This window comes from Pristis pectinata, chromosome 17 (assembly GCF_009764475.1).
Source record: "Pristis pectinata isolate sPriPec2 chromosome 17, sPriPec2.1.pri, whole genome shotgun sequence".
Lineage (NCBI taxonomy): Eukaryota > Metazoa > Chordata > Chondrichthyes > Rhinopristiformes > Pristidae > Pristis > Pristis pectinata.
Window position 1 is genome coordinate 6,764,041 of NC_067421.1, and position 27,457 is coordinate 6,791,497.

The 27,457-nt window shown below is 41.2% G+C and overlaps 1 protein-coding gene across 1 annotated transcript in view; it reads right to left on the reverse strand.

Annotated features, from left to right (window-relative positions):
• The window catches only part of cabin1 (calcineurin binding protein 1), a 365,306-nt gene that overhangs the window by 320,373 nt on the left and 17,476 nt on the right, over window positions 1-27,457 (reverse strand). The window contains 7 exon segments of the mRNA XM_052032487.1: window positions 1,531-1,609; window positions 3,856-4,073; window positions 9,168-9,304; window positions 13,237-13,402; window positions 16,783-17,063; window positions 19,105-19,254; window positions 22,002-22,131. Of these exon segments, the coding sequence (XP_051888447.1) occupies window positions 1,531-1,609; window positions 3,856-4,073; window positions 9,168-9,304; window positions 13,237-13,402; window positions 16,783-17,063; window positions 19,105-19,254; window positions 22,002-22,131 (1,161 nt within the window).

The window sequence follows — 27,457 nt, forward strand, 5'->3', positions numbered from 1 at the left end:
ACTCACAAGTTCTACCTGGGATGCCAATACAGGGGCACCATGGGCCTCTGCTCTCTCATTGGTGTACTTCAATTACTGTGCTCTGTTTTGGTCAGCATGTGGCCTACAAAACTCATTAAGACACAGCTAGACATAGTTATGGGCTGTCACCCAGTTCAGTGGCTACCAGGGCTGTGGAGCTTGGCCCACCCTGCATCTGTTCAGATTCTGTTCTGCACAAAGAGGCCAAATGAACTATTAGTAACCCACAGAAGCCAATCTTTCAGGATTCTATATACAAACGCCACTACGATCCACATGCTTTCTGGGACTCCTTCTATTCCCACTACCCTTGCTTCAACATGGACCATAAATATTGCCTGAAGCAAGGAACTTATTCAAGACACATTCCCTGCCTTGAAGAACATGGGCTGGTTCTTAATAGGATTTGAACAGGACACTTAAGGAAATCAGACCCTATTCTGCCCATGAAGGCAATAATCTGGAACAAACGACAGACCATTACATCACGTTTTGCCCTCAATATACATTTAATAAAGACATCTTTAAGATAAAATCCCTTCTCCAAAAAGGCCCTACGGTGGTTTATGAACATCAGACTTGGTTTATAAACGATGGTACATAAATTTTCTATTCAAGATTCAACCTAATAATTCCCACTGTAACAGCCACATCAATTTCCTCTTATATACTGCCATCTTTGTTAAAATGCTTACTTAACTTTGGTATTAGATCTTGATATAAGGTACAGGTCTGAGATTGCAATCACCATCTCTCCTGTTCACTGATGGAGACTGACCAGCTATCCATTTCCAGTAACTACTTTTATTTCTTTTTTTTTTGCTTTTGACAGTTGTATTTAATTGAACCGTTTAAAGTTATTAAATGGACATTCTAGTGCTCAAGAGGAATATGGAGTTAATAAACATAATCTGATATGAAATTTGAACCAACATGTTTTGTGAGATTCTTGTACCAAATTGTGGAAGATTCACATCCTTTAGAGGTCTGGCCTTCAACCAATTTCACTGAAAGGCTGCAGTAAAAATAATGCAACCCTCCTTTTCTTCCGGGGTAAGAATCAGGGTAAATTCTGTAGCTTCGTGGCTGCAAACTATGGCAGTTAGTTCTATCTTGTGTAGAATTTCTTTGTCAGGTGCAGGAATAGCTTGACAATACCGTTGCTCTCTCTGCTGAAGAGCACACATTCGCACAGCATTTTGGAACATCGCAATGTGTTTCCACAGTTAATGAATTACCATTAAAGTGCAGTTACTAAAGTAAGCAAATGTGGCCAAGAGTTTTCACATAGCAGGGTCTCAGAAGCAATCTTCATTCAATTAGCTAAAAATATAGGTTGCACTTGCTTCAGGTGAAAGGTGCCCACTTTGGACTCTAAATTGCTCATGGTGATTGACCAAATGCACAATGCAAGTGACATTGTAAATGTTAAAGCTGATCAAATGATTATAAATAACCAACTACTGTTGTGAAGAAAACAATGAATCTTTTAATTTAAATGGTTCATACCTGTGGTACTTTTCGACTTGGTCAGAAGCCACTGATCAAGCTGTAGTTCCATACATACCAGACACATCACCATCATGTCCTGAAGACAAAGGGAAAAAAATTAAGTATGCTAATGCAAAAAGAGTTAAAGCCGACAAGCAGAGAACAGTTAAAAAAATAGTAAAAGTGTAGTCTCTAAAAAGTACCTTGTCAATATCAGTTATCCATTCAATTTGACCAAATGCTAAACAGCCTCTAAACAGTCACACAAGTAATTTTTCCAAATATTGCCCTTATTTTAGCCCATTTTGGGAGCATTAACAGGTATTAGAAAGAAAGTTTTTGAACTCTGTGATGATATCCGTAATTGAAGGATGTGATTGTTATTGAGCCCTAATAATGATCAAGAATGGATAGGCTTTTCACTATGATGTAATAGACCACTGGCATTCACTCCAGGCTGATGAATGAACAATGATTGAGCACTGGAGAGTAACCAGTACATGTGAAACCAGATGCTGATTTGGATCATAATCAAGAGATAAAAACGGGCTATAAATTGCCCCCAGTTAATACTTTAAAAAGGAATTAGAATACAACTATGTAAGAAAGCACAGTGAAAATAGATGGTAGTGGGAGAATATATACAAATCACCACTGCTATGCGTACAAGCATGAATTTTGCAATTCTAGGAAATCTTATCAATCGGAATACATGTCAAACTAAACAGCAACCATTGGTATTTAGTGGCTTTCAACAAGTAAAATATCCAAACAGGCTTTACAATAAATAGCATTATTGTATAAAATGTGACACAAAGCTACTTGAGGAGCTACAAGGACTGTTCAAAGAAGTAGATTGTAAAGAAGTGTCTTAAATAAAAAGAGATAGGTACAAAAGCACAGAGGTTTAGGAAAGAATTTAGGACCCAGGTAACTGAAGGCGTGGCTACCAAATGGGCAGCAGTGTATTTCACAGAGGGTAGAATTGAAGCCTTCATAACGATGATCTTCAATTTATATAATCTACCTTTCCTTGTCTAATTTGTAGCAAGATAATATATGCACAAATACAACCGTTCAAATTACATGGCATTTCCAGTCCTGGCATTAAAGGATACTTTAGAGATTGCACAACGGGTAAGGCGTGAAATGTGCCCAAAGAAGAAACAAAGTGACATTGCATTATGGATGGACCGAGATGTATCTTGTTTGGACAGATAATGTCCCCAATGTTCAGGATGAAATTTCCTGCAAAGCTAATTGGGAAATTATACCCATTTGAAAGTTAATTTTCCCTTTATTAATTTACTCATAAACTTCCCCCAATTCAATTAGGATAAACAAAAAATTCAGCAACAAGCATTCAGAGTAAGCAATCTGGCCTCAAGGAAAACATGAGTATTTAGTTTACAATCACCATCATTCACTCCTTCCAGGCACAGTGCATTTAAGAATCACCAATCAAAGAAAGTTTTCCAGTTTTGTAATTCATACTGAAACCAATGAATTAGGAGAAACAAAAGTGAGGGCTCAGTGAAGAGAAATTGCTTTGAGTAAAACTTAGACAATGCTTCAGATAGTTTCTCATGCTCTCCAACCAGAGGAAACCCCCAACCAAAGTGTCTCAGATTAGAATAGATCTTCAGTGTTCTTTTTATTCTCTCCAGTGCTGAAATTTCAACTGATCCCAATGATGTGCCACCATTCAAAATGTGCCCAAAATGTAAAAACGAGGCAATATCCTTCAGGTGACGATCTCAAGTATCATTTAATGTCTGTAATATTAGACAATGTTCTTACTATATCTAGAAATACCTTGAGATTTAAGTTGTAACACAACCCGAGAAAAATGTTGGGGAGAAAATGTTTCAATGTGGAAAAATAAATACTTCTTTCCCTACAGCTCCCAACTTTATATCATTTCCGTTACTATGTTCTACTAGTTTTAGATGTGTACAAAATCCTTTCTTATAAAGTTATGGTAGTAACAATGAATTCCAGCACTGAACAATATATGAACATCTAGCCTTCGAGGTATGCTCCTCACATGGTTATGTTCCAAAGAATAATCTCCCTTTTTGAACACACCACAACTTTAAAGAGGGTTACCCTTTGGAAAACAAAATAAGCAAGATAATTAAAAGGCACCTCCATGCCCGTCATGAAGAACATATACCGTATTCTGAAATATACAAGTATGACTGAGGTAGCAGCAGCAGCCATCGCTAGAACTGTCCATAAACACAGTCTAAGTTTCCATAAAATGCTATGGAGGTGGTGGTTTAGTACAAACAAAATGAAAAATATCTAAGATTATAGAACAATTGAGATTGATGGCGGTACCTTGATATGCTGGTTGCTGCACTCTCTCAGGATAGGATTGGGCAGACTGCTGCAGTGTTTCCTCCAGCTGTTGTAGATTGAAAGAACAACCTCTGCCAGTCTAGGTGGCCATTTTGCCAAGAACTTCTGACCAAGTACCTTCAAATATTTTAGCATTAGATCCAGTATCCCTCCATTCTTCAGATTGTTCAGTAAGAACTTATGAACATCATGCTTTTCTGTTTGTATAAAAACAAAGTTAAAGGTTACAAAGATCTATTAATGATTGATGTATTACGCTTCATTAAGTATGACTCATCTCATTCTCTCACATTATTCACATAAACATTTACTTTAAATGTGAAATATACACAAACCAAAAGAAAAATTATCAAAACAACTGAAAACAACCCAATATTCAGATCCACTTTGGAACTTGGTGGAAAAGTTGGTACTTAGTGCAAAGTCTGAAAAATAAAGAGAGAATAAGTGCAGCAAATCTCCAGATGAGAGGTTGAAAGTGAATATGACTAAGAGTCAGAGAGCTACACAGCACAGAGACAGGACCTTCAGCCCAACTCATTCACGCTGACCAATGTTCCCTACCTGAGCGAGTCCCATTAGCCTGCATTTGGCCCATATCCCCCTAAACCTTTCCTATCCATGTAGCTGTCCAACACGTCTTTTATATGTTGTAACTGTCCCTGCCTCTACCACTTCCTCAGGCAGCTTGTTCCACCACTCTGTGTGAAAAAGTTGCCCTTCAGTTTCCCTTTAAATCATTCCCCTCTCATCTTAAATCTTTGTCCTATAGTTTTAGACTCCCCTATCCTGGGAAAAATACTGTGACCATCCACCTTATCCATGCGGCTCATGTTTTTATAAACTTCTATAAGGTCATCCAGGGAAAACAGTCCCAGCCTATCCAGTCTCTCCTCATAACTCAAGCCCTCCAGTCCTGGCAACATCCTTGTGAATCTTTTCTGCACCCTCTCTGGCTTAATCACATCCTTCAAATAGTATGATGACCAAAACTGCACACAATGTTCCAGGTGCAGTTTCACCAACATCCTACACGGTTGTAGCATCACATCCCAACTCTTGTACTCAATGCCCCAACCAATGAAGGCAAACATGCTGTAGGCCTTCTTCACCATCCTGTCTACCCGTGTTGCTGCTTTCAGGGAACTACGTACCTGTACCCCCTGGATCTCTCTGTTCCACAACACTCCCCAGAGCCCTGCCATTCACTGTGTAAACCCTGCCCCGGTTTAACTTCCCAAAATTCATCGCCTCATATTTGTCTGAGTTAACTTCCATCTGCCATACCTTTGCCCACTTTCCCAGCTGATCTAGATTCTGTAGTAACCTTCTGTTGAAACCAACTTTCTTCACTGTCCACCACACCACCAAGTTTGGTGTCATTCACAAACTTACTAATCATGCCACCTGTGTGTGTGTATATCTGTGTGTGTGTGTCTATATATATATATATAGACACACACACACACACACACACACACACACACACACACACACACAGAGTATGTATGACAAATAGCAGGGACCCTGTGGCATACCACTGATCACAGGCCAGTGGCATACCACTGATCACAGGCCTCCAATTAGAAAAACAACACTTCACTACCAACCGCTGACTCCTTATACCAAGCCAATTTTGTACTGGGGAAACAAAGAGGAAACAAAATGTTTCACAGATGCAGGAAATAAAAACAGAAAGACTGGCCTGTGGGTCTCTATATCTTTTCCTCTTCCCTTGTGGACACACAGATGTAGACCTGAATAGCAGCAGACCTGTGAGGGGTCAGACACTGGAACCAAAAATTCTAAAAGAACAAGGAAAGGCCAGGGAAAGAGTTCAAACAGTGGTGGCCTGTGAAGGGGCCAGGCACTAGCAGTGAGAAATTTCAAAGAACAAGAAAAGGCACACACACTGCACAGAGGCAGTGAGGGAGATCCACAACTGATGCCACAGGTTGAAGAACGGTGCGTTGCCTGGGGAGAAAGCTGACTGGTAAGAAACAGGTAGGTATTTCTAACTTTTTTTTTATTATTTTTATTTTCAAAAGTAAAATAAAGGTAGGGACTCCCAATTATAATAGATAGTGCTCGGAGTGGGTTAAGGTCCCTGGAATAATTAATAGTTTAAATTATAGGGAACAATTACAGTGCTTAATCTCTCCCATGGCAGGCTCCTCCAGTGGCAACTTCAGCATAATGAGGACAACTGAGTTAGTCCACTATTATCTGACTAGTGATTGATTGGGAAAGGGGGAGGTAAAATGAGACCTGGGTATACTTGTACAGCAGAGTAAGTAAACATGCAAATACAGAAAGCAGATAAGAAGGAAAATGGAACACAGGCCTTTATGGTGAAGGGATTCGAGTCCAGGAACGGGGGTCAGTGTCTAAAGATAACGCAAGGACAAAGATAAGGAGAAATTTCTTCACTTAGAGAGTAGTGAACCTGTGGAATTCTCTCCCACAGAGGACAGGTGAAGTCACATCATTGAATAAGGGGTTAGATACAGTTCTTGGGGCTAAAGAGATCATGGGATATTAGAAGCAGAATAGTGAATTTGGGTGATCAGCCATGATCACATTGACTGGTGCAGACAGCTCAATTGGCTGAGTGGCCTACTCCTGCTCCTATTTTCTATGCTGCTGCAGATCCACAGAAGATAAGCCAAACTGAACTTTGCCCTCCTAATTTCTTTTTTTTGTTAAGTACCTCCCTACACTTTCTATGCTCCTGAAAGGGCCTCCCCTATTTTCACTTGCCATACATTTTTTCTTTGTCCAGTTCTCAATATCCCTTGACAACTTGGGTTCCTTGGACTTGCTATGCTACCTTCCAGACATGGGCCCCGAGTTCTCATTATTTCACTTTTGAATGACATCAGCAGATCAGTAAACATCCACAATTTTAATCTTAAAGCTCTGCATGATAAGTTTCTGAGAACTGATAGCTTCAAATGCACAGCATCAGTTGCAAAATAAGAATTCATTATATTTCAAGGAATCTTCCAAAATTCTGTATTATTGACCAGATTAAGTAACAGCAACAAACTATTTGTCACAATGAAGGATCTAGGTCCAGCAATAACCTATTTTTACATAACAAATGTAAATTATCCAGAACAAATAAAATTTAATGCCAAGCCAGGCAGGGAGCTATTAAAGACACAAGAGACTGCAGATGCTGGAACTTGGAGCAACAAACAATCTGCTGGAGGAACTCAGCGGGTCGAGCAGCATCTGTGGGAGGAAAGGAATTGTCGATGTCTCAGGTCGAAACCTGCATCAGGACTGAGAGTGGAGAGGGGAGACAGACAGTATAAAGAGGAGAAGGGAGTGGTGAGACACGAGTCCAAGGTGACAGGTGGACTGAGGAGGGGTACAAGATGACAGGCTGGTTGCGCCTGATAGGGGAGGGGGAGGGGTGGAATAGGGAGACAGAGGCAGGTGGACGATAAGTGGAGGGAGACAAAGAGAAGACAGATGGAGTGAGATAGGGGAAGAGGTGAAAGTTGGAGAAGGCTGCTGGAAGAAGATAAGCAGGAACACGAAGGTCTACCAGTGCTGGACTCTGATAAGTAAAGGAGGTGACAATGGGAACCATTCAGGGAGAGGTGAATGGCAGGTGGAACCAAAACAGATGGGGGAAAAGGGATGGGGTTGAGGGAAAGAGAACAAAAATGAGAGGTCTGGAGGAAGATTGGAAAGGGGGTGGGGGGGGGGGGGGTAGGTGGAGGGGAAAGAACCCACCGGAAGGGAGCGTTACCTAAAATTGGAAAACTCAATATTCATCCACTATTGGGTTGTAGATTACCCAGGCAGAATAGGAAGGGGAATTGAAATGGCATGCAATCAGGAGCTGGGGATGGCCATTGCAGACTGAGCCTAGGTGTTCTACAAAACAGTCACCCAGTCTGTGCTTGGTCTCACTGATGTGGAGGAAGCCACATCGGGAGCATCAAATGCAGTACACAAGGTTGGAGGAGGTTTATGTGAATCATTGTGTCAAGGACAAGCTTGGTCAAAAAGGTAGATTTTACAAAGAGTATTACGGGAGGAAATACAAGTTGGGAGGCAAGAGGATTAGGGAGGGAATTCCGAAGTGTAGGTTCAAAGCAGCTGAAGAGGTAGATGTCAAAGTTAAGGCACAACCAAAAGGCCAACTTGGAGCAGCACGGAGTCATTGAGGGTTGAGGGACCGGAGGAAATTACAGAGGCAGAGATGGTCGAGGACATGAATTGATTTGAAATAAGGATGAAAGTTAAAAAAAAAACAAGCTGTTGCTTAGCCACGTCAACACAAATCAGCAAATACAGAGATAATTTAGGTTATTCTGACCTTCGCAAAGTAAAGAGCTCGTTTCAAAAGTTAACAGAATAACTATAACATTATCATAACTCAACAAATTGTCAAGTTGCCTCAGGAAATAAAATCATGTGAATTACATAATTGTAGGGCATAAGCAGCTGAAGGAATGCAGATGTGTAACTTTTATATATAAATTACAAAATAAACTTAAGACATAGATTTTTTTTGAAGTTTTACATCTTACACGATCACTTCAGCTTTTTGGGGCATGTTTCCTAGACAAATTGCTGGGCCAAGATGGATCAAATCAGCATTTCTAATCTGTAATCATAACATGCCTACAAATATATTATAGGTTCAATATTGCTTAATCTAGCGATCACAAAGCCAATCCACATAATGTGACAAGATCCCCAACCCTCATGTGCTAGGATTAGTTGGGAGACTATTAAGAATTGAAAAATTTGGGAAATGGGTACTCTGGTTTCCTCCTGCATTCCCAAAACATGGGAGAAGATAGGTTAACTGGCCACTGCAAGTTGCCCCATGTGCATTGGTGACTTGTAGAATCTGAGGGGAATCAATGAGAATGTGTGGAGAAAAAAAATTGGATTAACGTAGGATTAGTGTACACAGGTGGTTGATGGTCGGTGCGGGCCAAAGAGCCTGTTAGGGTGCTCTATGAATAAAAGTTTCTGATAAGAGATGATGCAGAAAACTGGAGAGTTCCACTAAGAATGGATCTAAGGGGCGTGCCTCAAGAAGACGGCATCCATCACTAAGGACCCTCACCATCCGGGACATGTGAAACCCATGAACACTAGCTAATTATTCTTTTTTTTGTACTATTTATTTATTTTGTAATTTATAGTAATTTTATGTCTTTGCACTGCACTGCTGCCACAAACCAACAAATTTCACGTTACATAAGTCAGCGATAATAAACCCGATTCTGATTCAAAGAAACCCTGACCTGGAAACCTACCAAATTCCATGAAAGATGAAGGATCAAATTGCATTCTATAAGGGCCCATTAGTTGTTGACTTTCCTTTTTCAGTTCGGTCTGTACTTCAAAGGTGCTGAAAGCATCTTCTTCATCCTCCAGTTCTACCCTTTTCAGCCTAGTAAGAGAACAGAGATTAGCATGAATTGGCTGCCTTATTATAGAATCAGAAGTGTGTGTAAAGGCTGGATGTCAAGAGATACAAGGAAATAAGGGATGAGGTTATTAGGCCCTTGAGCTGGCTCTACCATTCAATAAGATCAATCTTGGCCTCAACACAGATTTCCCGCTATCTCCACATACCCTTCAACTCCCCCTACAATTCACTTGTTGTCAATCTCCACCTTGAATACATTCAACTACCCAGCTTTTTTGAGAAGATATGACATTGATTTTCATGACAGAGGTGTTTAAAGTAAGATGATCCAGAAGTGCTGAGGATCAATTATATTAATGAAAAAGGGACACATGTATAAAATGAAGGATGTAGATCCAGCTGGAATGCAGGAAAACATTAATTCACTCATCAAATGTTTGAAAGTGTAGCTAGGTACGATTATAGGAATAAGCAGCTTAAACAGGATGAGTAACTCATGGTAACTAAGAAAATAGATGCAAGCAGCACCGCAGATGAGGTTATATAGACTTCAGTAAAGCTTTTGACAAGGTCCCACATGGTAGGCTAGTCCAGAAGGTTAAGGCACAAGGGATCTGCGGCATGGCAAACTGGATCCAGATTTGGCTTGGTGATAGGAGGCAGACGCTAGTGGTGGGTGGTTGCTTCTCTGACTGGAAGTCTGTAACAAATGGTGTGCCCCAGGAATCAATGCTGGGATCTATATATACACACATATATATCATGTATATAAATAACTTGAGTACGAATGTAGGTCATGTGATTAGTAAGATTGCAGACAACATGACAATTGGTGGAGCTGTAGATAGCATAAAGTTGGGCAGAGTGGTGACAGATGGAATTTAATCCAGACAAGTTTGCGGTGATGCACTTTAGGAAGTCAAATTATGGTAGGACACAGAGTAAATGGCAAGGATCTCAGGTGAACAGAGGTACTTTGGGGTACAAGTCTATAGCTAGCTGAAAGTGGCAATAAAGGTGGATACAGTAGTGAAGGAGGCATTTGGTATGCTTGCCTTCACAGGCCGAGGCATTGAGTATAAGAATTAGGATGTCACTTTGCAGCTGTACAAAACATTTGATAGACCGCATTTGGAGTACTGTGTTCAGTTCTGGTCGCCACAGTAGGAGGAGGACATGGCAGCAAAAGAGAGAATGCAGAAGAGATTTACAAGGCTGTTGCCCAGAAAAGAGGGTGGCAGTTACAAGGAGAGATTGGATAGGCTTGGGTTTGTTCGCACTGGAACGTAGGAGGCTGAGAGATGACATTACAGAGGTTTATAAAATTATGAAGGGCATAGATAGGGTAGATAGTCAGAATCTTTTTCCCAGGGCAGGGGAGTCCAGAGGGCACAGGTTTATGGTGAGATGTAAAGAGGATCTGAATGGTAGGTTTTTCCCCACTCAGAGGGTGGTGGTTATCTAGAACAAGCTACCAAAGGAGGTGATGGAACTTTAAAAGGCATTTGGACAGATGCTTAGATAGGAAAGGCATAGAGGGATACAGGCCTAATGCAGCAAATGGGATTAGCGCAGATAGACACCACGGTTTGTATGGATGAGGTGGGCCAAAAGGGCCAGTTTTCATGCTGTATGATTCCATGATAACTTACCATGGAGAACCGCAACACCAGTTACAATTAAGCAGAAAGGCAACCAGACAGAATGATGGCCTTCATGGCATCTTGTTTCTCTTTCTTTCTATCATCTTATGCAAGACTGACTTTACTGAACCACATTGAAGGATTACTTGTCTTGGAAGCAGAATACATTGAGGCCATGATCTGATCAGATTTTGAAAAGGATTGCCCTACATCACTGGAAAGACAAGAGTTGATCTTATTAAAACACACAAGGTTTTGAATAGGATGCAAAAGATGTGATGTGGATGCGAAGGAGCTGGTTTTACTGACTAGAGAATCTAGAAGCTGAGGGGGACTGTCTTAGGAATGCCAGGTCAGAGAAGGGGAAAGAAATTTCTCTTCAAAGTGTTTTAAATCTTTGAAATTCTGTCCCAGAATGGTGTGGGTGCTCAGTCAAATATGAGATCAATAGATTTTTGGAATTAAGGGCAATCAAGGAGATTAAGAGGATGAGGCAGGAAAGTGGACTGTACCAGATCTGCCAATGACCTCATTGAACAGCAGAGCAGATTTTAGGGCCTATATAGCCTATTCCAACTTCTATTTTGTATGTTTAAAACACAAGTGACCACAGGTGACTGAGCATCAAGAGCAAATCAGCCACTTACAATGCATTGGGCCAAAATCGTGACTTGATTAATTACCTTATCAACCATGCTTATTACTTTTACATTGGTTAAGTACACTCAAGGTAGATGTGAGACTAAGATTAATGCCTCAAGAGTCTCTGGCCTTTTCTTAGATTGGCTGATGATTTCTCTGTTAGTCAGAAACATGAAAACATTGACAATTTTTCATGACTCTTGGTTTTTCTCCATATGTCCTCTATTGCACCGACTTATTTTACAGATCTCTTTAAAATATGTTTGAAGTTGGTTTAGAATATAGAACAGTACAGCACAGGAACAGTCCCTTCGGCCCACCATGTTGTGCCGAACTAATTAAACTAGTAATTAAGTGCCTAACTAAACTAATCCCTTCTGCCTACACAAAGTTCATATCTTTCCATTCTCTGCACATTCATGTGTCTATCTAACAGCCTCTTAAACACCTCTATTGTATCTGCCTCCACTACTACCCCTGGCAGTGCATTCCAAGCACCCACCACTCTGTGTAAAAAAACATGTACCGCTCATTTCCTTTGAACTTACACCTTCTCACCTTAAATGCAGGCCCTCTAATATTAGACATTTCAACCCTGGGAGAAAGATACCGGCTGTCCACTCTATCTATGCCTCTCATAATCTTATAAACTTCTGTCAGGCCTCCCCTCAGCCTCTGCCACTCCAGAGAAAACAACCCAAGTTTGTTCAACCTCTCCTCATAGCACATGCCGTTGAATCCAGGCAGCATCCTGGTGAACCTCTTCTGCACCCTCTCCAAAGCCTCCACATCCTTCTTAGAATGGGGCGATGAGAATTTAATGTAATACTCCAGATGCAATCTAACCAGAGTTTTGTTGACAAACTAATCCATCATGACAACAGAGGAATCTAAATGCAGTTAATTGAATAAATCTCGAATAAAAGGCTAACTTTGGTAACGATGACCGTAAAATTACTGGATCGTTGTAAAAACCCATCCAGTTCTCACTTTCAAGAAATCTTTTATCCTGAAGTAAGAAAGAGGGCATGAAATTTTACTGAAGGAACAAGTAAGAACAATTTGATCAAATTATATTTTCTAACCTGTATTAATGATTGTTTAAATGGGAACATTTAATCACAACAAATACCTGCAAGAGCTTAATAATGAACATACCACATTTACAGTGAGTAAGGAAAAGGTTAACTTATGGAACTAAACCAAGTTAAAACTACTGAACTACAAGTGGAACCATGATTTGGTCTATCTTATTAGATATGCCATAAGACTCTTATCAGAATGCCATACCTAGGAACCTTGTTAAAACCGAGCTGAAAGTCATGCTTCAAGGGACTGTGGATTAAACGGTAGAAGATAAAGACTGCAACTACATGCAGATGGAGGAGGGCTGCAACAAGAATGGCACCACGAGTTGCCTTGGACCTTCCCTGCTCCGAGACTTTGGATCCCCTGCTTGCAAGACTGTATAGCAGCTGTTGACCACTAATATGGACTGTGTGTAAATTTGTAGAAAAACAGGAGGGTAAACCCAGGAGCAGATCTCTTTTATACCACTTTATGGCATACAAATTACGGGGTCAACCTCTATTGTGCTAATATAGCCTTGAGAAAACTTGATACCTTCTTAAGTAGCTGCAATATTTTTCATTAAAAGGGCCACTTTACCTTGAAGGCAGGAACTTGACCAGCAGTTCTTGAAAATCAATTTTCTCTTCTTTCTTACACTTGGTGTTTCTCACTCGGGCAGAGCGCCTCTTAGCTGGTTCACCAGCCTCGTCAGTGATCCGCTTCCTCTTGGAGCCTTTCTTAGCCTTGTCCATGATCAAAGACTCTGTTTTCAACAAGGTTATTTCAACAGAAATTACTTACAAAGGCAACACAGTTAGAATTAACTGCAAGGATTTTGCTACATCAATCATACTATTCTCTTTACGTAATTTTTCTCATAATCAACCACAAAAATAGAGCCATACTTGACCGCCAGCAATTCATTTTACAATATACTAGTAGTGATGATGAGTTTAACACAACTAGTCAAAAATCACTCGAAGTGTCTGACTGTTGGAACTTCTTAAGATATTGTCTACCCATTATATTTTCTTTATTGGGAATGTTTCTACAGGTGATAAAATAGTCCCTCCATGGTTGTATCTTTCCTATATCTATTATCTCTTCCAGCCCCACAACCCTCTCAGCATTGCTCTTGCTATCTGACTACTGATGAGGATGATGAACACAGGAAGAAATCAACAGGATGGTTAGGCGTGCAGCAAATGGAATTCAACCACAGAAGTGTGAGGCATTGTATTTGGGGATGGCAAATAAGGCTCTACAATAAGTAGAAGGATACTAAAGGTTGTGGCAGAAAGGGAGGAAGAAGTGCACACACTCAGATCCCTTAAAGTATAGGAAAGGCAGATAAAGTGGTGAAGGTGATATACGGAATATTTTTCATTACTGATCAAGGTGTGAAGTACAAGACCAGAAAGCTTATTCCAGAACAAAAGAAAACACTATTTAGTTGCAGCAAGAGTACTGTGTAGAGTCTCCGACCATCATATTGATGGAAGTATGGCAATATCAGCAGAGAATATGGGGGAGGTGTATTAGGAGTTTTCTAAGACTGCAGAATTACAAAAATGAGGGGAGATTGGCTAGATTTTCTGTGGAACAGAAAGAAGGGAGTCAAAGAAAAATTACTGCCACTACACATCTGTGGGTTCTGAGCTGACTAATGGTTCAGCTACAGATCTGCAGATTCTGCCACAGATGGAGGAGGTGAAGCCTAATGGGGCAAATGGATGGGTTTTTGATTTGTTGTAGTTTCTTTTCACTGTTTATGCTTGGCCTCCACTTACTCATCTTTCACAGTAGATTCATAGTGCCTGGTGCCATCCTGAATTGTTCTCTGACAGATTAAGCAGTCTTGTGCCAGAGATGCCCACGAGTCAGAGCCAGTGTTAGTTTCAGGAGCCCGGTGGCAGGCATAGAGACAATCTGGCTCATCTATCAAACTGATTGAGCATGATCAGAGCTGCAGTGCTGAAGGAAGGACACTGACATTGGTTCACTTGTCCCAGCACTGGTTGGATTTGGAGAATTTGGCTGAGGCAACACTGATGGTACCTCTCGAGTGCTTTGAGGTGCATACTATGTTGCCCATATTTTGTTGAATACAGGAGGGTAGAATCATTACTGCTTGATCGACCACAAACCCAATGTGAGGTACCACGTCTAGGCCTTCCAATACTTTTTAATCAGGCAGCCAAGGCTGTGCTAGTGCACCGGAGACAGTGGTGGACTTTGTCACTGGTGTCTGCCATCACTGAGATATGGCTCCAGAGATACAGGGTGTCATCCAAATTGACCAGGGTCTCATCACGGATCTTTATTGTCAGTGGAGGGGTCAGGGGCAGAGCTGTGCACTGGGGGAGGATTTTTTCTTCTAGATGCTTGGTGTGTAAGGCCAATACTTTCAGATGCTTAGTGAAGGAATCAACAACAATTTGGAGTTTAGTCTCCGAGTATACTCACACACAGCTGTCATCTTGTACAGCAACTCAAGGTGAGCGACTCAGCAACCTGAAGCCGAGGTTCAGGTGATCTAAGTTCTGAAATGGAAGTGAAGGCTTAACTGTTTCCAGCTCTCCCTGTGGATTAACTCCACCCCAGCAGGAAGCTTACTGAAGGCAGTAATGTAGCACTGAAGGTTAAGAAGAGGGGTTGGTGCAATGACCAGCTTTACGTGACCCTAGTCTGCAAGTGGATCTGTGTTGGATCCATTGATGAGAATCACAGCTTACACGTCATTGTGGAGCACACAAAGGATTGTGGCAATTTCTTTTAGGGGAAATCAAGTTTGAGAAGGATCCTCCATAATCCCTCTTTAAGGCTTTCGAAAGGTCGAAAGATGCCACGTGCGATGATTGATGCTGCTCCTTACATTTTTCTTGCATTAGTTGCGTGGTTTAGATCCTGTCCATGGACAATTAAAAAGGAAAGACTCACTTTCCAGAAGGGAACAGAGGAATTTTTTTTTTAATCACTGGGTTACGAGTCTAAATGTTCGAAACAGAAATTGCCGATTGCATTCATAGGCATAGGTTAACACCTGAGGTGGTTCAACCTGCAGGGCTACAAATTGAGCATTGGAAAGCAAGATTAGCAACAACAAAGTGGGTCAAAAGCCTCCTTTTCACCATACATTTTTCAGATGATTTGAGGTTCATCCAATTTGGCCCTTTGGACATTGTCAATTCTTTCACCCCGCCGTGGTATGCTTGCCTTCAGCAGTACTTTACTCTATTCTCCCTAAACTTTTTCACACCTCCACCTTCCGCACTTTAAGGCGCTACATCTTTGACCAAGTTTTGATCTTGATTCCTCCTCCTGGCAATTTTTGTTAGATTATACACAACGTGGCTTGGAACATTTAAACTCTTTAAAGGTATTACAAAAATGCAAGTTGTTCTTTTAGTAAAGAAAGGGAGCTAGAGGTCAGCAGAATATGGAGTAATATGTCAATTCCTGCAATAGGGTAGAAATGAAATTTATCTTTTGTGTACTCAAGTAGATGCAACAGCAAATTAAATTAATTGATTGAGTGTGGGAAGAAACGAGTTATTTTGGGAGTTGATATTACGTTCACCTCAGCAAATGATTTGACGTTACAATGATAGTACCATTAGAAAGGTACTTCATACATGGCACACATAAATTGGTCACGTTACCAAAGCACTCATATTTTTAGCAACAAGTCAAACTGACTGGAGGTTCATGACAGTCACCAGATCTCAGTGAGGACAGTACCTTCTCCAGGCATCTTTCCCCCATCCCCTTTGCTCCAAGTGCTATGCATGGGGCATCAATACAATTGGCAAAGGTGGGAGAGATGCTGACCACTCCCCAGGTATCCACCCAAGCTTCTGTGAACACACCTCTTGTATTATTCCCTCCTTGAATCTACTTCCATCCATCCCAGCTATTATAGTCTTCCCCACATCGTTCAAGAGGACATAAGCACAATAGAACACCACGGCACTCAAAAATGACAATTCAAAAATCAATCAGTACAACATAAACCTATTATAACTCAAGAACAATACTAAAAAAAAATTATTAAAAAAACTGGCTCAAAAGCCGAGTTTTCTCACTACATCCCTTCACTCTTCATAATCGCAGATATAAATGGCATTCGTGCTAACCTTGCACTACAACAGCTTCTGCCACGCTTGGAATAGGAGTTGGAGCAGCTGGTGTAACAGTGGCTGGTGCTGGCATTGTTGGTGTTGTCACCACTGGTGCAGGACTGGAGGTCGTCGGGTTGGGCTGGGATGACACTGACAGGTGTGCCTGTTGGTGATGTCAAGAGATGCTGGGAAGGATCTCTGTACATGCAAAGATCTATCATCCTACCAAGACCGGGGTGAGGTGGCTCAGATGATGTCAAGTTTATGTACGTAGCCAGTAAACTCTCACCCAGGCACGTCCACCTGCAATAAGAAAACTATATTCAGTGGCAATGTTACTTGTAGAAACTCAAGTACTTGAATCAGTATTGTACAGACGTGCTCACGCAAGTTGTATTAGAATGACAAAATACCTCAGTTCCCTTACTAACTCCAGCAATAAGAGACGGTGTTGAAGGAAAGGGGTGGAGGAAAGCAAGTGTTCACCCTGCAATTCAGCTTATACATCTCTTAGTACTGATTCATGAAGCATTTTTAAAATTTGGTTTACATTTGCTTCAGTTTGGTATATTTGTACTGGCATGCTAATTCTTGAGGCAAACAGAGCAGTGTTGAAGTTCAAATCTCAGCATTCCTCAGGAAGTAATGTCTCCATTTCTAAATCCAGTGCCCCAGCGGGGAAGATAAATAGGCCTTCAATATATTAAACCAGTAAGGAAGGGAGGTGGAGGGAGTCTGACTAAATGACCTAGCTCTAAAGACAGGATGAGAATAAAAATTTAAACAAACTGCAGACAAAATGAGAATAAATTTCAGATCAAGGTAAGGAATGATCAAGAAACAAGAAAACATGGGTAAAGGGGCCTATTAAATAAAGGAAACGAACAAAAACCAGATTAACAGCCTGTTATTGACCCGCAGTTCAACTGACACACAAGGGGAACTGATACCTGGAACACTTTCATTCATATGAATGGACACTTTAACCTTCATTAAAACGGTAATTTTATGTTAATAGCTTTGACTTACTTCCTGTTTCGCAGAATCAAAAAATGTTTACAGCACAAAATGAAGCCATTCGGCCCATCATGCCCATGTCAGCTTCTCTACCAGAGCAACTCTCTAGCCCTGCCCACTGGTTCTTTCTCCATAGTTTTGCAAATTTTCCTCCACCATACGTTTATCCAATTACTTCCTGAGGCCACAATGGAACCTGCCTCCACCATATCTGCAGGCAGGTGCATTCCAGATTCCAACCGTATGCTGCATTAAAAAGTTTTCCCTCCTGTCACTCTTAATTCTCTCCCCTCTATTTATACCTATTTTAGTGCTTGACCCCTCTACCAAGTGGAACAACCTCCCACTATCCAATCTGTCCAGACCCCTCATTGTTTTATATACTCCTATCAGATGTCTCTCAGCATTCTCTTCTCTAAAGAAATCAGTTCCAGCCTCTCTCATCTATGCTTGCAATTGTCATCCCCTTGAAGTTTTGGATTGAGACCCTTCATCTGGACCCTCTTTATTCTGGCATCTCTTTCAGTCCAGATGAAGGGTCTTGACCAGAAACGCCAACTGTCCATTTCCCTCCACAGATGCTGCCTGACCTGCCGAGTTCCTCCAGCAGTTTGTTTTTTTTTTGCTCCAGATTCCAGCATCTGCAGTCTCCTGTGCCTTCAAGCTAGTTTCCCAGAACAAACCAGCAGAATGAAGGGCAGAGAGGAAACAACTGGTGAATTTTCAACTAATCTAGAAACACACAAGAAACTATCCAGAACTGCAGAACTAAAAAGAACTATTCTAACCAATTAACCTACAGCTTTTGCCAAAAGGTCAAAGAACAACCTGTGAGTAAATACCAGCAGAGGCACTTATATTCCAAAACTTCATCATGTAAACAAGACAACTAAATACAGTGCAATATCCAATATATCATCATTCAAAGCTTATGACATTAAAACAGCATTAGAACAAATTCAGGATTGGATTAAGAGGATGTTGAGTTAAAAAAAAAGAATTTCTTGGCTTTAATGAGTTCTATTCATTTAATTCAGAACACCTGACATAGCAATGGGATATGATCTCAATTACAGAAATCTAGGACAACGTTAAGGGAGGGCATCAAAGATAAAAGTATTAAACTAGTTATGGTCATTGCATATGGCGTCAAGATATGTTCTCATTTTATCTAGCTGTACAATTGCTTAATGGCAGATTATTTATTTCTTTGATGGTTAAGGAATCTATACATAACACCCTTTCACTCAAAGCACGTGGTAGTTAAAAATTCAGCAAACAGTGTATTAAATATGCACTTCACTAACAGCCTGCATTGGTTACATACGTGAATTGAGAGATTGGTTGTGCTAGCTGAAGATCCGGCTCCTCATCTTGAACTGCCAAGGCCTGTTTATTTCTGCGTAGCTCAAGAGCTTCCTCAATCACAGCCCTAGCCTCAGCTGGATCCACATCCAATGCATGAATGGACATATCACTAAACACAGAAGATAACACAGATTAAGCAAATTTCAAAGTGAAAGCTAATAACTATAACAGCACGTTGATTTTTTTTTGTCCTATTGTGCTTTATTTCGAATTAAGATCAATGAGGAGGAGAAAAGCCAATTAAACGTCCTTACATTCTCGGATTATTTTCCACATGCAAGGTCTCAACACGTAGATTTGTCTGCTGGAGGTGCCTTTGAGTAAAATGGGTACATACTATAATTTTCCATCCAAGTGCAGAATTTACCCTTGTATTTTAATACTCTCTCTCTCTCTCTCTCTCTCTCCAGAAATGCATCCAAATTAGCTACCAAAGATCAAGTGTAAGATCATTTGATAAAGCAATGATGGAGATTCAAGGGTAGCATGGCTGATACCATCAAAAGTCATTTGACAAAAATCCCACGTAATAGACTTAATGATGGCTAACTGGATAAGAGGGGCTGTGAGTTGCAGAATAAAAATTGATTCAAGAACAGCCATTTCTCAGACTTTTTTTAAATTCATTTTTGGGATCTGGAGCAACGTCAGCATTTATTGCCCTTCCTTAATACTAGACAAGAGAAATGTACAGTGATCCCTCAGCAGTTAGTGCTCATTTTGATATAAATTAATGGTGAATATGCTGGGCAAATTTTAACATTGAAACATAGCAAACAACAACATAGAATGTAGCAGCAGATTTCAGAAGGAGGCATTCAGACTGGTGAATTGGGGACATAAGATAAATATAAAGCAAAGAATTGTGAAGGGATTCCTTATGAACAAAGAATATGGACAGGCAATGTATAATAAATGGTACCAACTTTAAAACGAGGCAGAAAATGCAGGGCCTAGGCAGCGTCCTGCACACAAATTTTTGACATTTGTTAGATATGTTGAGAAGCTTGTTTAAAAGGATTTTATTGACTTCGTAAATGGAGGCATCGAGTAAAATAACAAGCTGAACCTTTATAAAACTCTGGTAAGGTCTGATATTGACTTGTGTCTAATTCTGGGCACCATGTTTTAACAAAATTTGTCCAGGCCTTAGGGTATGTGCAGAAGCAATTGACAAGAGTGGTACCAGGGATGAAAGTTTTCAATTTCATAGTGACGAGAGAAAGTGGATAATTCTTTTAGTGCAGAGATGGTTAAGATGAGATTCACTAGAGTTTAAAATTATGAAGATTTTTGATGGAATAAACAAGAAGGAAGCATTTCCATTGTCAGAAGGATCAGTAACCAAGAGACAAATTTAAGGTAACCGATACTAGAATCAGAGGAGACATGAGATAAAAAGAAAATTATCCCGCATTGCTTAAATCTGGAAGAAGCGTCAATAAAAAAAAGTTCAGACAGGAACCGGACAAGCTCAGAAGGGAAAAGACTGCATGATGGAAAGAGCCTGGGGATTAAGACTATTTAGATAATTATCTCAAAAAGCAATTTCAAGCAAAGATACAGCACAGAAATAGCCTTGTGCTGTGCTACATCATTCTACTACTCTATAAACCAACTCCTTCATTACAAGGACAACCCCTTTCATTGCTATAGGGTGACAACTGCCAAAACAAAAACTGAAAACATTCCACTGCAGAAAAACATGCAATTACCAGGTACAACAAATGCCTGTCATATTTAGGAACAGCTGAGTTATGTGCAGAGCAAGCACTGAGAGGGACAGTCTCTTCTACAAGAGTGTCTTGCAGCGTCTGGGTTTGAAACAGAGAAAACAAGATTTTCACCAAATACTTGAAAGCTGCAAAGCAAGGACTTAAACTTGTCTTAAAGCAGGATGCTAGAGATGCAGCAATCTTGAAATGACACGTATTCATTGAAGCTATTTGAACTCCAACTGAGTGTATTACAGTAAGACACTATTTAAAAGAACCTTTAAAGTTACTGTTCTCAATTAAGCTCAGCTCTCCGTTTTATTGATATATATTTATCACTTCAATTCATGTAATTTTCCTCTCTCCGCTGCTGTCATTCTCTCTTTAGCAGGTACACATACTCTTCTCTCCTTGCCCACTGTCATTCATTTGGCCTCTCCCGTCTCCTGTCTGCTCATCTCTTCCTCAACGTGACATTCAGTTTCTACCTCATTCTTTTATCATTATTTATTTTGAAAACTATTAATTACCACCTTATCACCTACCAATTTTTGATATTATCACCTATCAATTTTATCAATTAATTATCACCTTATCAATTTTTCTTCCTATGGTCTACAGCTATTATCTCAATAACTTGCCAGTTCCACACCTTCTCCTCACTGCCCACATGCACAATGAATTCTAACCTGCTACACTCCCTTTACTATCCATTTTCCCTACCTTTTCTGCCTCTTTTTCCTTGTTATCCATTGTCCTCTCCGCTTCAATATCCCTATCAACCTCTCCCGTTGATTCTCCCCTTCCCTTTGCCATCATTCTCACTCCTGCACCCATTTCCAATTATTTAATCCCCAATTTACCTCCACTTTGCCATCTACTTCCATGCTCAGTGAATCTGTCACATCAAGCACAACCCTTGATGATTTTATTTCATGAAATTCAGCATCAGAATCTCTAGTGTGTTTATAATACAAAGGTATTTCAAGTTCTCAAAGTTATAAAAGTCATAGTTCTCAAAATTATAATTATGAAACATTGCACTTTGTACTGAAAATGGATCTACCCCGGTGCAAACCACAATCTTCTCTGCTACTATCAGCAAAATAGAAATAATTTGCTTATGCAAATGATAACCTACCATTTCAAGAACATACGAAAAGAATCCTTTCTCAAGCAAGGCTGTTCTTCAAAGATCTTCTCTTTCAAAACTAGGCCCTTGCTGTACCGGCAGTCCTTCTCCAATGCTTTGCATATGTAATATAGACAATCTGAAATGAGAAATCAATGAGGTTTCATGCATTTTGCTTTAAATAACGCATGATCCACCTCTATCATGTACGTTTCAATATCTATAATGATCCACCTAAAAAGTTTCAAAACCCATGTTAAACTTTATGCGGTAACATTGCCTTGTTGCTTTGAATCACCTACAAACCAGGCATGGTAATCTGCAAGAAGGTTATGTCTTGAAGTTGTTCTACAGCAGAAAAGTGGATTAAACTGGCAATGTGCAGGTGGCCAATGCATGTACAGTGCAACCCGTTTACATCAATGCTTCTGGGCCCACATAAAACTTAAGACGACGCAAACAAGTTGTCAACATTGCCTGTCTGAGGTGAAGGTGGACCTCGTGGCTGAGATATAATGAGTTGTATCACCGATTTATCTTCAAGGCTTATGACGTTTGCCTGTTCACCAATTTCAGATAAAAAACAAAAATGAGAATCACAAAATTCAAAAACACATTTCCATCTGTGGAACAGTCCACAATCAATGGCCCCAATATGAGGCAGACACACTCCTTCCTGTCATGGGCACGCACACCAAACATTTCAAAACTCAAGACTGTAGTAACCATACTAATAATCAATTAGTTTTGAAAAAAGTTTTCAATGACAATTTCTCCTCTATAAGACAGGAAAGCTGTTCCAGTAACTCAAATGCTTTTCCAAGGCGGCCTGTTGAAAATAGGCAAGCAATGAGTACGAATGATTTTACACCTCAGCACTGGTAATACATGGCCGTTCAGCTTCTGTTGGCATCTCATCTTTTTCGGCTGCCTTCTTCAATGCTGCCGCCTCTGTAACTGCTCCCCTAATGCTATCCCTTTTCAATGTTGCAACATAACTTCTGGCATCATTAGTGATAGGTGTAGCAGCCAAAATTTCATCTTTCTCTAATCCTAATTTTAGGAAGAGTGCAGCATCGGCATGTCCTTCTGTGACTTCACACAGTGAAAATCCAAGTTGTTATCATTACTTCAAATTTACACATGAAGCAATTCTTTATTGTTTCCTGCTTTACCATATCCCAGTCTTTAATGTGTATTTGCTTCTTCAGGAAGTACATTGATTGAAGCAAATGCACATTGAAGTTTTCATAGGATTCCAGGCAACTAAGATTGCTCATCGCCTTATCAGATTATCCCTCAACATCATCATAAAGACAATGCAAAGGCAAATAGAGAATTGGATTGGGACTTTATTATGTGGTCAACAAATGTCTAAGAGATGATGTCAAATTATGTGGGGGCTAACAGCACAGTATTGTGTGCGAGCTACCTCTTGGGCACTACAATGAGTTGGAATGTCATGTTACAACTATACAAGTCATTGGTGAGACCACACTTGGGAGTATTGTGTGTAGTTTGGTCACCCAGCTAATAGGAAGGATGGATGTCATTAAGCTGGAAAGGGTGCAAAAAAGGCTGATGAGGACGTTACCAGTAATGGAGGGCTTGAGTTATAAGAGGCTGGGGATGTTTCCCTGGAGCATAGGAGGCCAAGGGGTGACCTTAGATATAAAAAAATCATGAGGGGCTGCGATACTGTGAATTGTCGTGGTTCCCCAGGTAGGGGATTCTAAAACCAGACAGCATAGGTTTAGGGTGAGAGGGGAAAGTGGAACGATTAAGAGGAAACTTTTTCCACACAGAGAGTGGAGGATACATGGAACGAGGTGCCAGAAGAAGCTGTAGAGGCAGGTACAATTACAACATTTGAAAGATATTTAGACAGGTACATGGATGGGAACAGCTTAGAGGGATATGGGCCAAATGCAAGCAAATGGGACTAGCTCAGGTAGACAACTTGGTCACTCGGACAACTTGGACCGAAGGTGTTTCCATGCTGTATAACTTTATGACTATAATGTATTATAATGTATGTGGGCCAAGGTTTTGTGCACAATAGATCAGGGAGTGAAAGACTAAACAAGCACAAGGACCTTTCCTCACTATTCTGCCATTGTACAGCTAGCAGAGAAATGAAGGAACTCCCATCTTTTTGTTCATCCATCCATCCAGATGGATCTGCATCTACCAAAATGGCCAGTCACAGAATATCAAATTCAAGCATCCTTGCATTAGCCGCTCAACAATGCATCTGGTCCAATAATTGTAATTTCTCCAAGGCTTTTTTAAAAATTATATTCCCAGAGTCTTGCTCTATATTACTAATACATTTTTGTAACTTTAAAAATTGAAAAATCACTTCAATTGCAAGTTCTTAAAAATATTAGAAATGAAAAATACAGAAGTTACATTATATCTATATTGAACTTTGGTTAGAGTACACTTGGAGTGCTGCATATAGTTGTTATAAAACCAATATAGAGGTGCTAAGGAGAGGATTTACAAGGATGATCAGATTGGGTCTCTTTACTCTTGAGAAGAAGGCTGAACAATTACCCAACAGAGGTCTTTAAAATGACAAAAGGCAGAGTGACAGAGTAAATAGAGAAAGTTTCTACTTGGATGAAAAGCATAGAGACCATTATATGTTACCAAAAAATGCCATGTATTCCCATTTCAGGTATATAATAAGACTGGGGAGATATATTGGTATCCTCCTTAGCAATATGCCAGAGTGTCCAGGTGCCAATGAAGTGTTTGGACTTCAGGATCTTGGTCCTGAAGTCCAAACACTCACAGGTACACACCTTGGTGTGCTTTTTAAAACATATCTACTTGAGCTGTATGCTGCCATGCCAGGACCCTGGTGTGAATCCGTACCCTCCACAGGCACATCTGCAGCAATGAAAATGGTGGACGTTGTCATATGAGGGGGAGAGGGGGAGAGGGGGAGAGGGGGAGAGGGGGAGAGGGGGAGAGGGGGAGAGGGGGAGAGGGGGAGAGGGGGAGAGGGGGGAGAGGGGGAGAGGGGGAGAGGGGGAGAGGGGGAGAGGGGGAGAGGGGGAGAGGGGGAGAGGGGGAGAGGGGGAGAGGGGGAGAGGGGGAGAGGGGGAGAGGGGGGAGAGGGGGAGAGGGGGAGAGGGGGACTATAGATGCTGGAATCTGGTTCATTGCCACATATTTCAGGGTGCAGCACATGACTGCAGCAATATGCAGAAGCTGCCTGTGAGGGCTGGTGTTGGGTTGGCTAAGATGAGCAGTACAGCAGCTGAGGACTGAGATACTGGGACAATGAGTGTGGACTGTTGCTGGAGTAGTCGCTGGCCATTGAGCTTATTACCATGGAGAAATCTTTGGCCTGAGGAGAGGTGTGCACCAAACAAAGATGGGAAGTAAACAGTTTCCTTCACATCCAACAGATGATGAGAGAGACCATAAGATCCAGACTTTTTTTTAAACATTTCAAAATATACTTTATTCATAATATCCACAGTAAATACAACTGCTACTCATCTTTGTCTACATTCATTATACCATCAATTCAATACATTTTCTTACAACTTGTCAACACTACTCATGTCTTTTCAAACAATGCACCCATGAAGCATTTGAGAGGCTGTTACACAGGGTGCAGCCCCTCAATGTCCTGTGTCAGCAGGACCCTGAACCGTGGTCCTTCCCCTTTGCAGAGGCTCACCATGCTTCAGTTCGTCCATCAGCATATACACCTGCACCTCGGAACATGCCGAGTGGCAGCATTCCCTTGCAGGGATCTCCTCACACTGGACCAACCAAGTTTCAGGCAGACCACAGTGCATCTTTCACTGAATTGATGATCTTCCAGCAGCAGCTGACCTTTGTCTTGGTGTGCATCCCTGGGAACAGCCAATAGAGCAACTGCTCAGGGCAAACTTCCAAAAGGACTTTGCATCCTTTTCCGCACCTTCTAGCAAATGCACAATCCACAACGAGGTGGACAATCGTCTCATCCACACTGCAGCCATCTCAATGACACCATGCAGTGGGTGTGAGACTAACTGTGCAGGAAGTCTCTGATGGGTAGGGCCTTTCTCACTACCAGCCAAGTGAGGTCTTGGTGAGTTCTGATGAAGAGGCGTTCTGCCAAACAACTCTGACAGTCTGCTTGGGAAACCATCCCACAGGATCCATCATGTCCTTCCCTGTAGTACCTGCAGGACTTTCCGTGCTAACCACTGCCTGATGGACATGGTCAAAGGTGTTTTTTGTTACAAAGAGCAAATAGTGCAGCAAGGTCCAACTGAAAGGGAAATGGCATGCAACTAGGTCGGGCCCATCCTTCGCAACACCGAGGACAGGTAGAGCCTCAGCATGTGGTGACATTTGGTGTTGGTGCACTTTGGTTCTACACACAGCTTGATACAGCCACACACAAAAGTGGCATTAAGGGCTAGGGCAACATTGGGTACACTTTTCCCCCAGCTCTCTGGAGACTGGTGCATTGCGACCCAGCAGATGCACTCCATCTTGGATCTCCAGATGGCTTGGGCAACTGCCACAGGAACGGGGTATGGGCCACAACTACGCCACAAACAGCAACACCAAGGGCACCTCGCACCTGATGATCAAGTTCTTGCCTGCCATTGAGAGAGAATGCCGCTCCCACATTTCCAATTTCTGTTTCACCTTGGCTTTCTGCTCCAGCCAATTCTTGCCACATGCCTCGTCTCCTCTGAACCAGATTCCCAGCACCTGGTGGTTTATTAACAGATGGAGCAGTTGCTAACAGTCCACTGCAATGACTCATTGTACCGACCAGGGGCAGCCTGAGCCCCATATCTCAGCACTGGCAGCTCTGCCATTCACCACAGCCCCAACTTCAACATCAGTACACACTGAGCCACGTGGTGATGAGGTTGCTTTAACTATTTCATTGTTGCAGGAGTGCCAGCACACATCCGAGCCCTGAACCAGGTTCCCACCAAAGCAGCACACAGCAGCAGGGCAGGCAGGAATCACACCAGGCTCCTGGAACAATGTTGCTGTCAGTAATGCTCCTCTCAATATATAAAGCTATAATGACTCCTTTTAGTGTTGACCTCACCAGTGTTCTCATTCCTGGGAATACATTCTATTCAGCCCTTCAGATTGCTCTGCCATTCAATAAGATTAAGGTTGGTCTTTCGCCTCAGCGCCTGTTCCTGCAATAACCCCTTATTCCTTGATTCACTTAATATCCTAAAAATTAATTGAATATACTCAGCATCAGAGCCCACCTACATAAAGAAATCCGGAGGTTCACTACTCTCTGGGTGAAGAAATTTCTTCGCATCTGTATCTCAAACGACATATCTATTATTTTGTGACCACGACCCCCTGGTCATAGACACTCCTAGCTAAGGGAAACATCAACTCCACATCTACCCTTTCAAGCCCTGTAAGGATTTTATACAATTCAGTGAGACCACATCTCATTCTTCTAA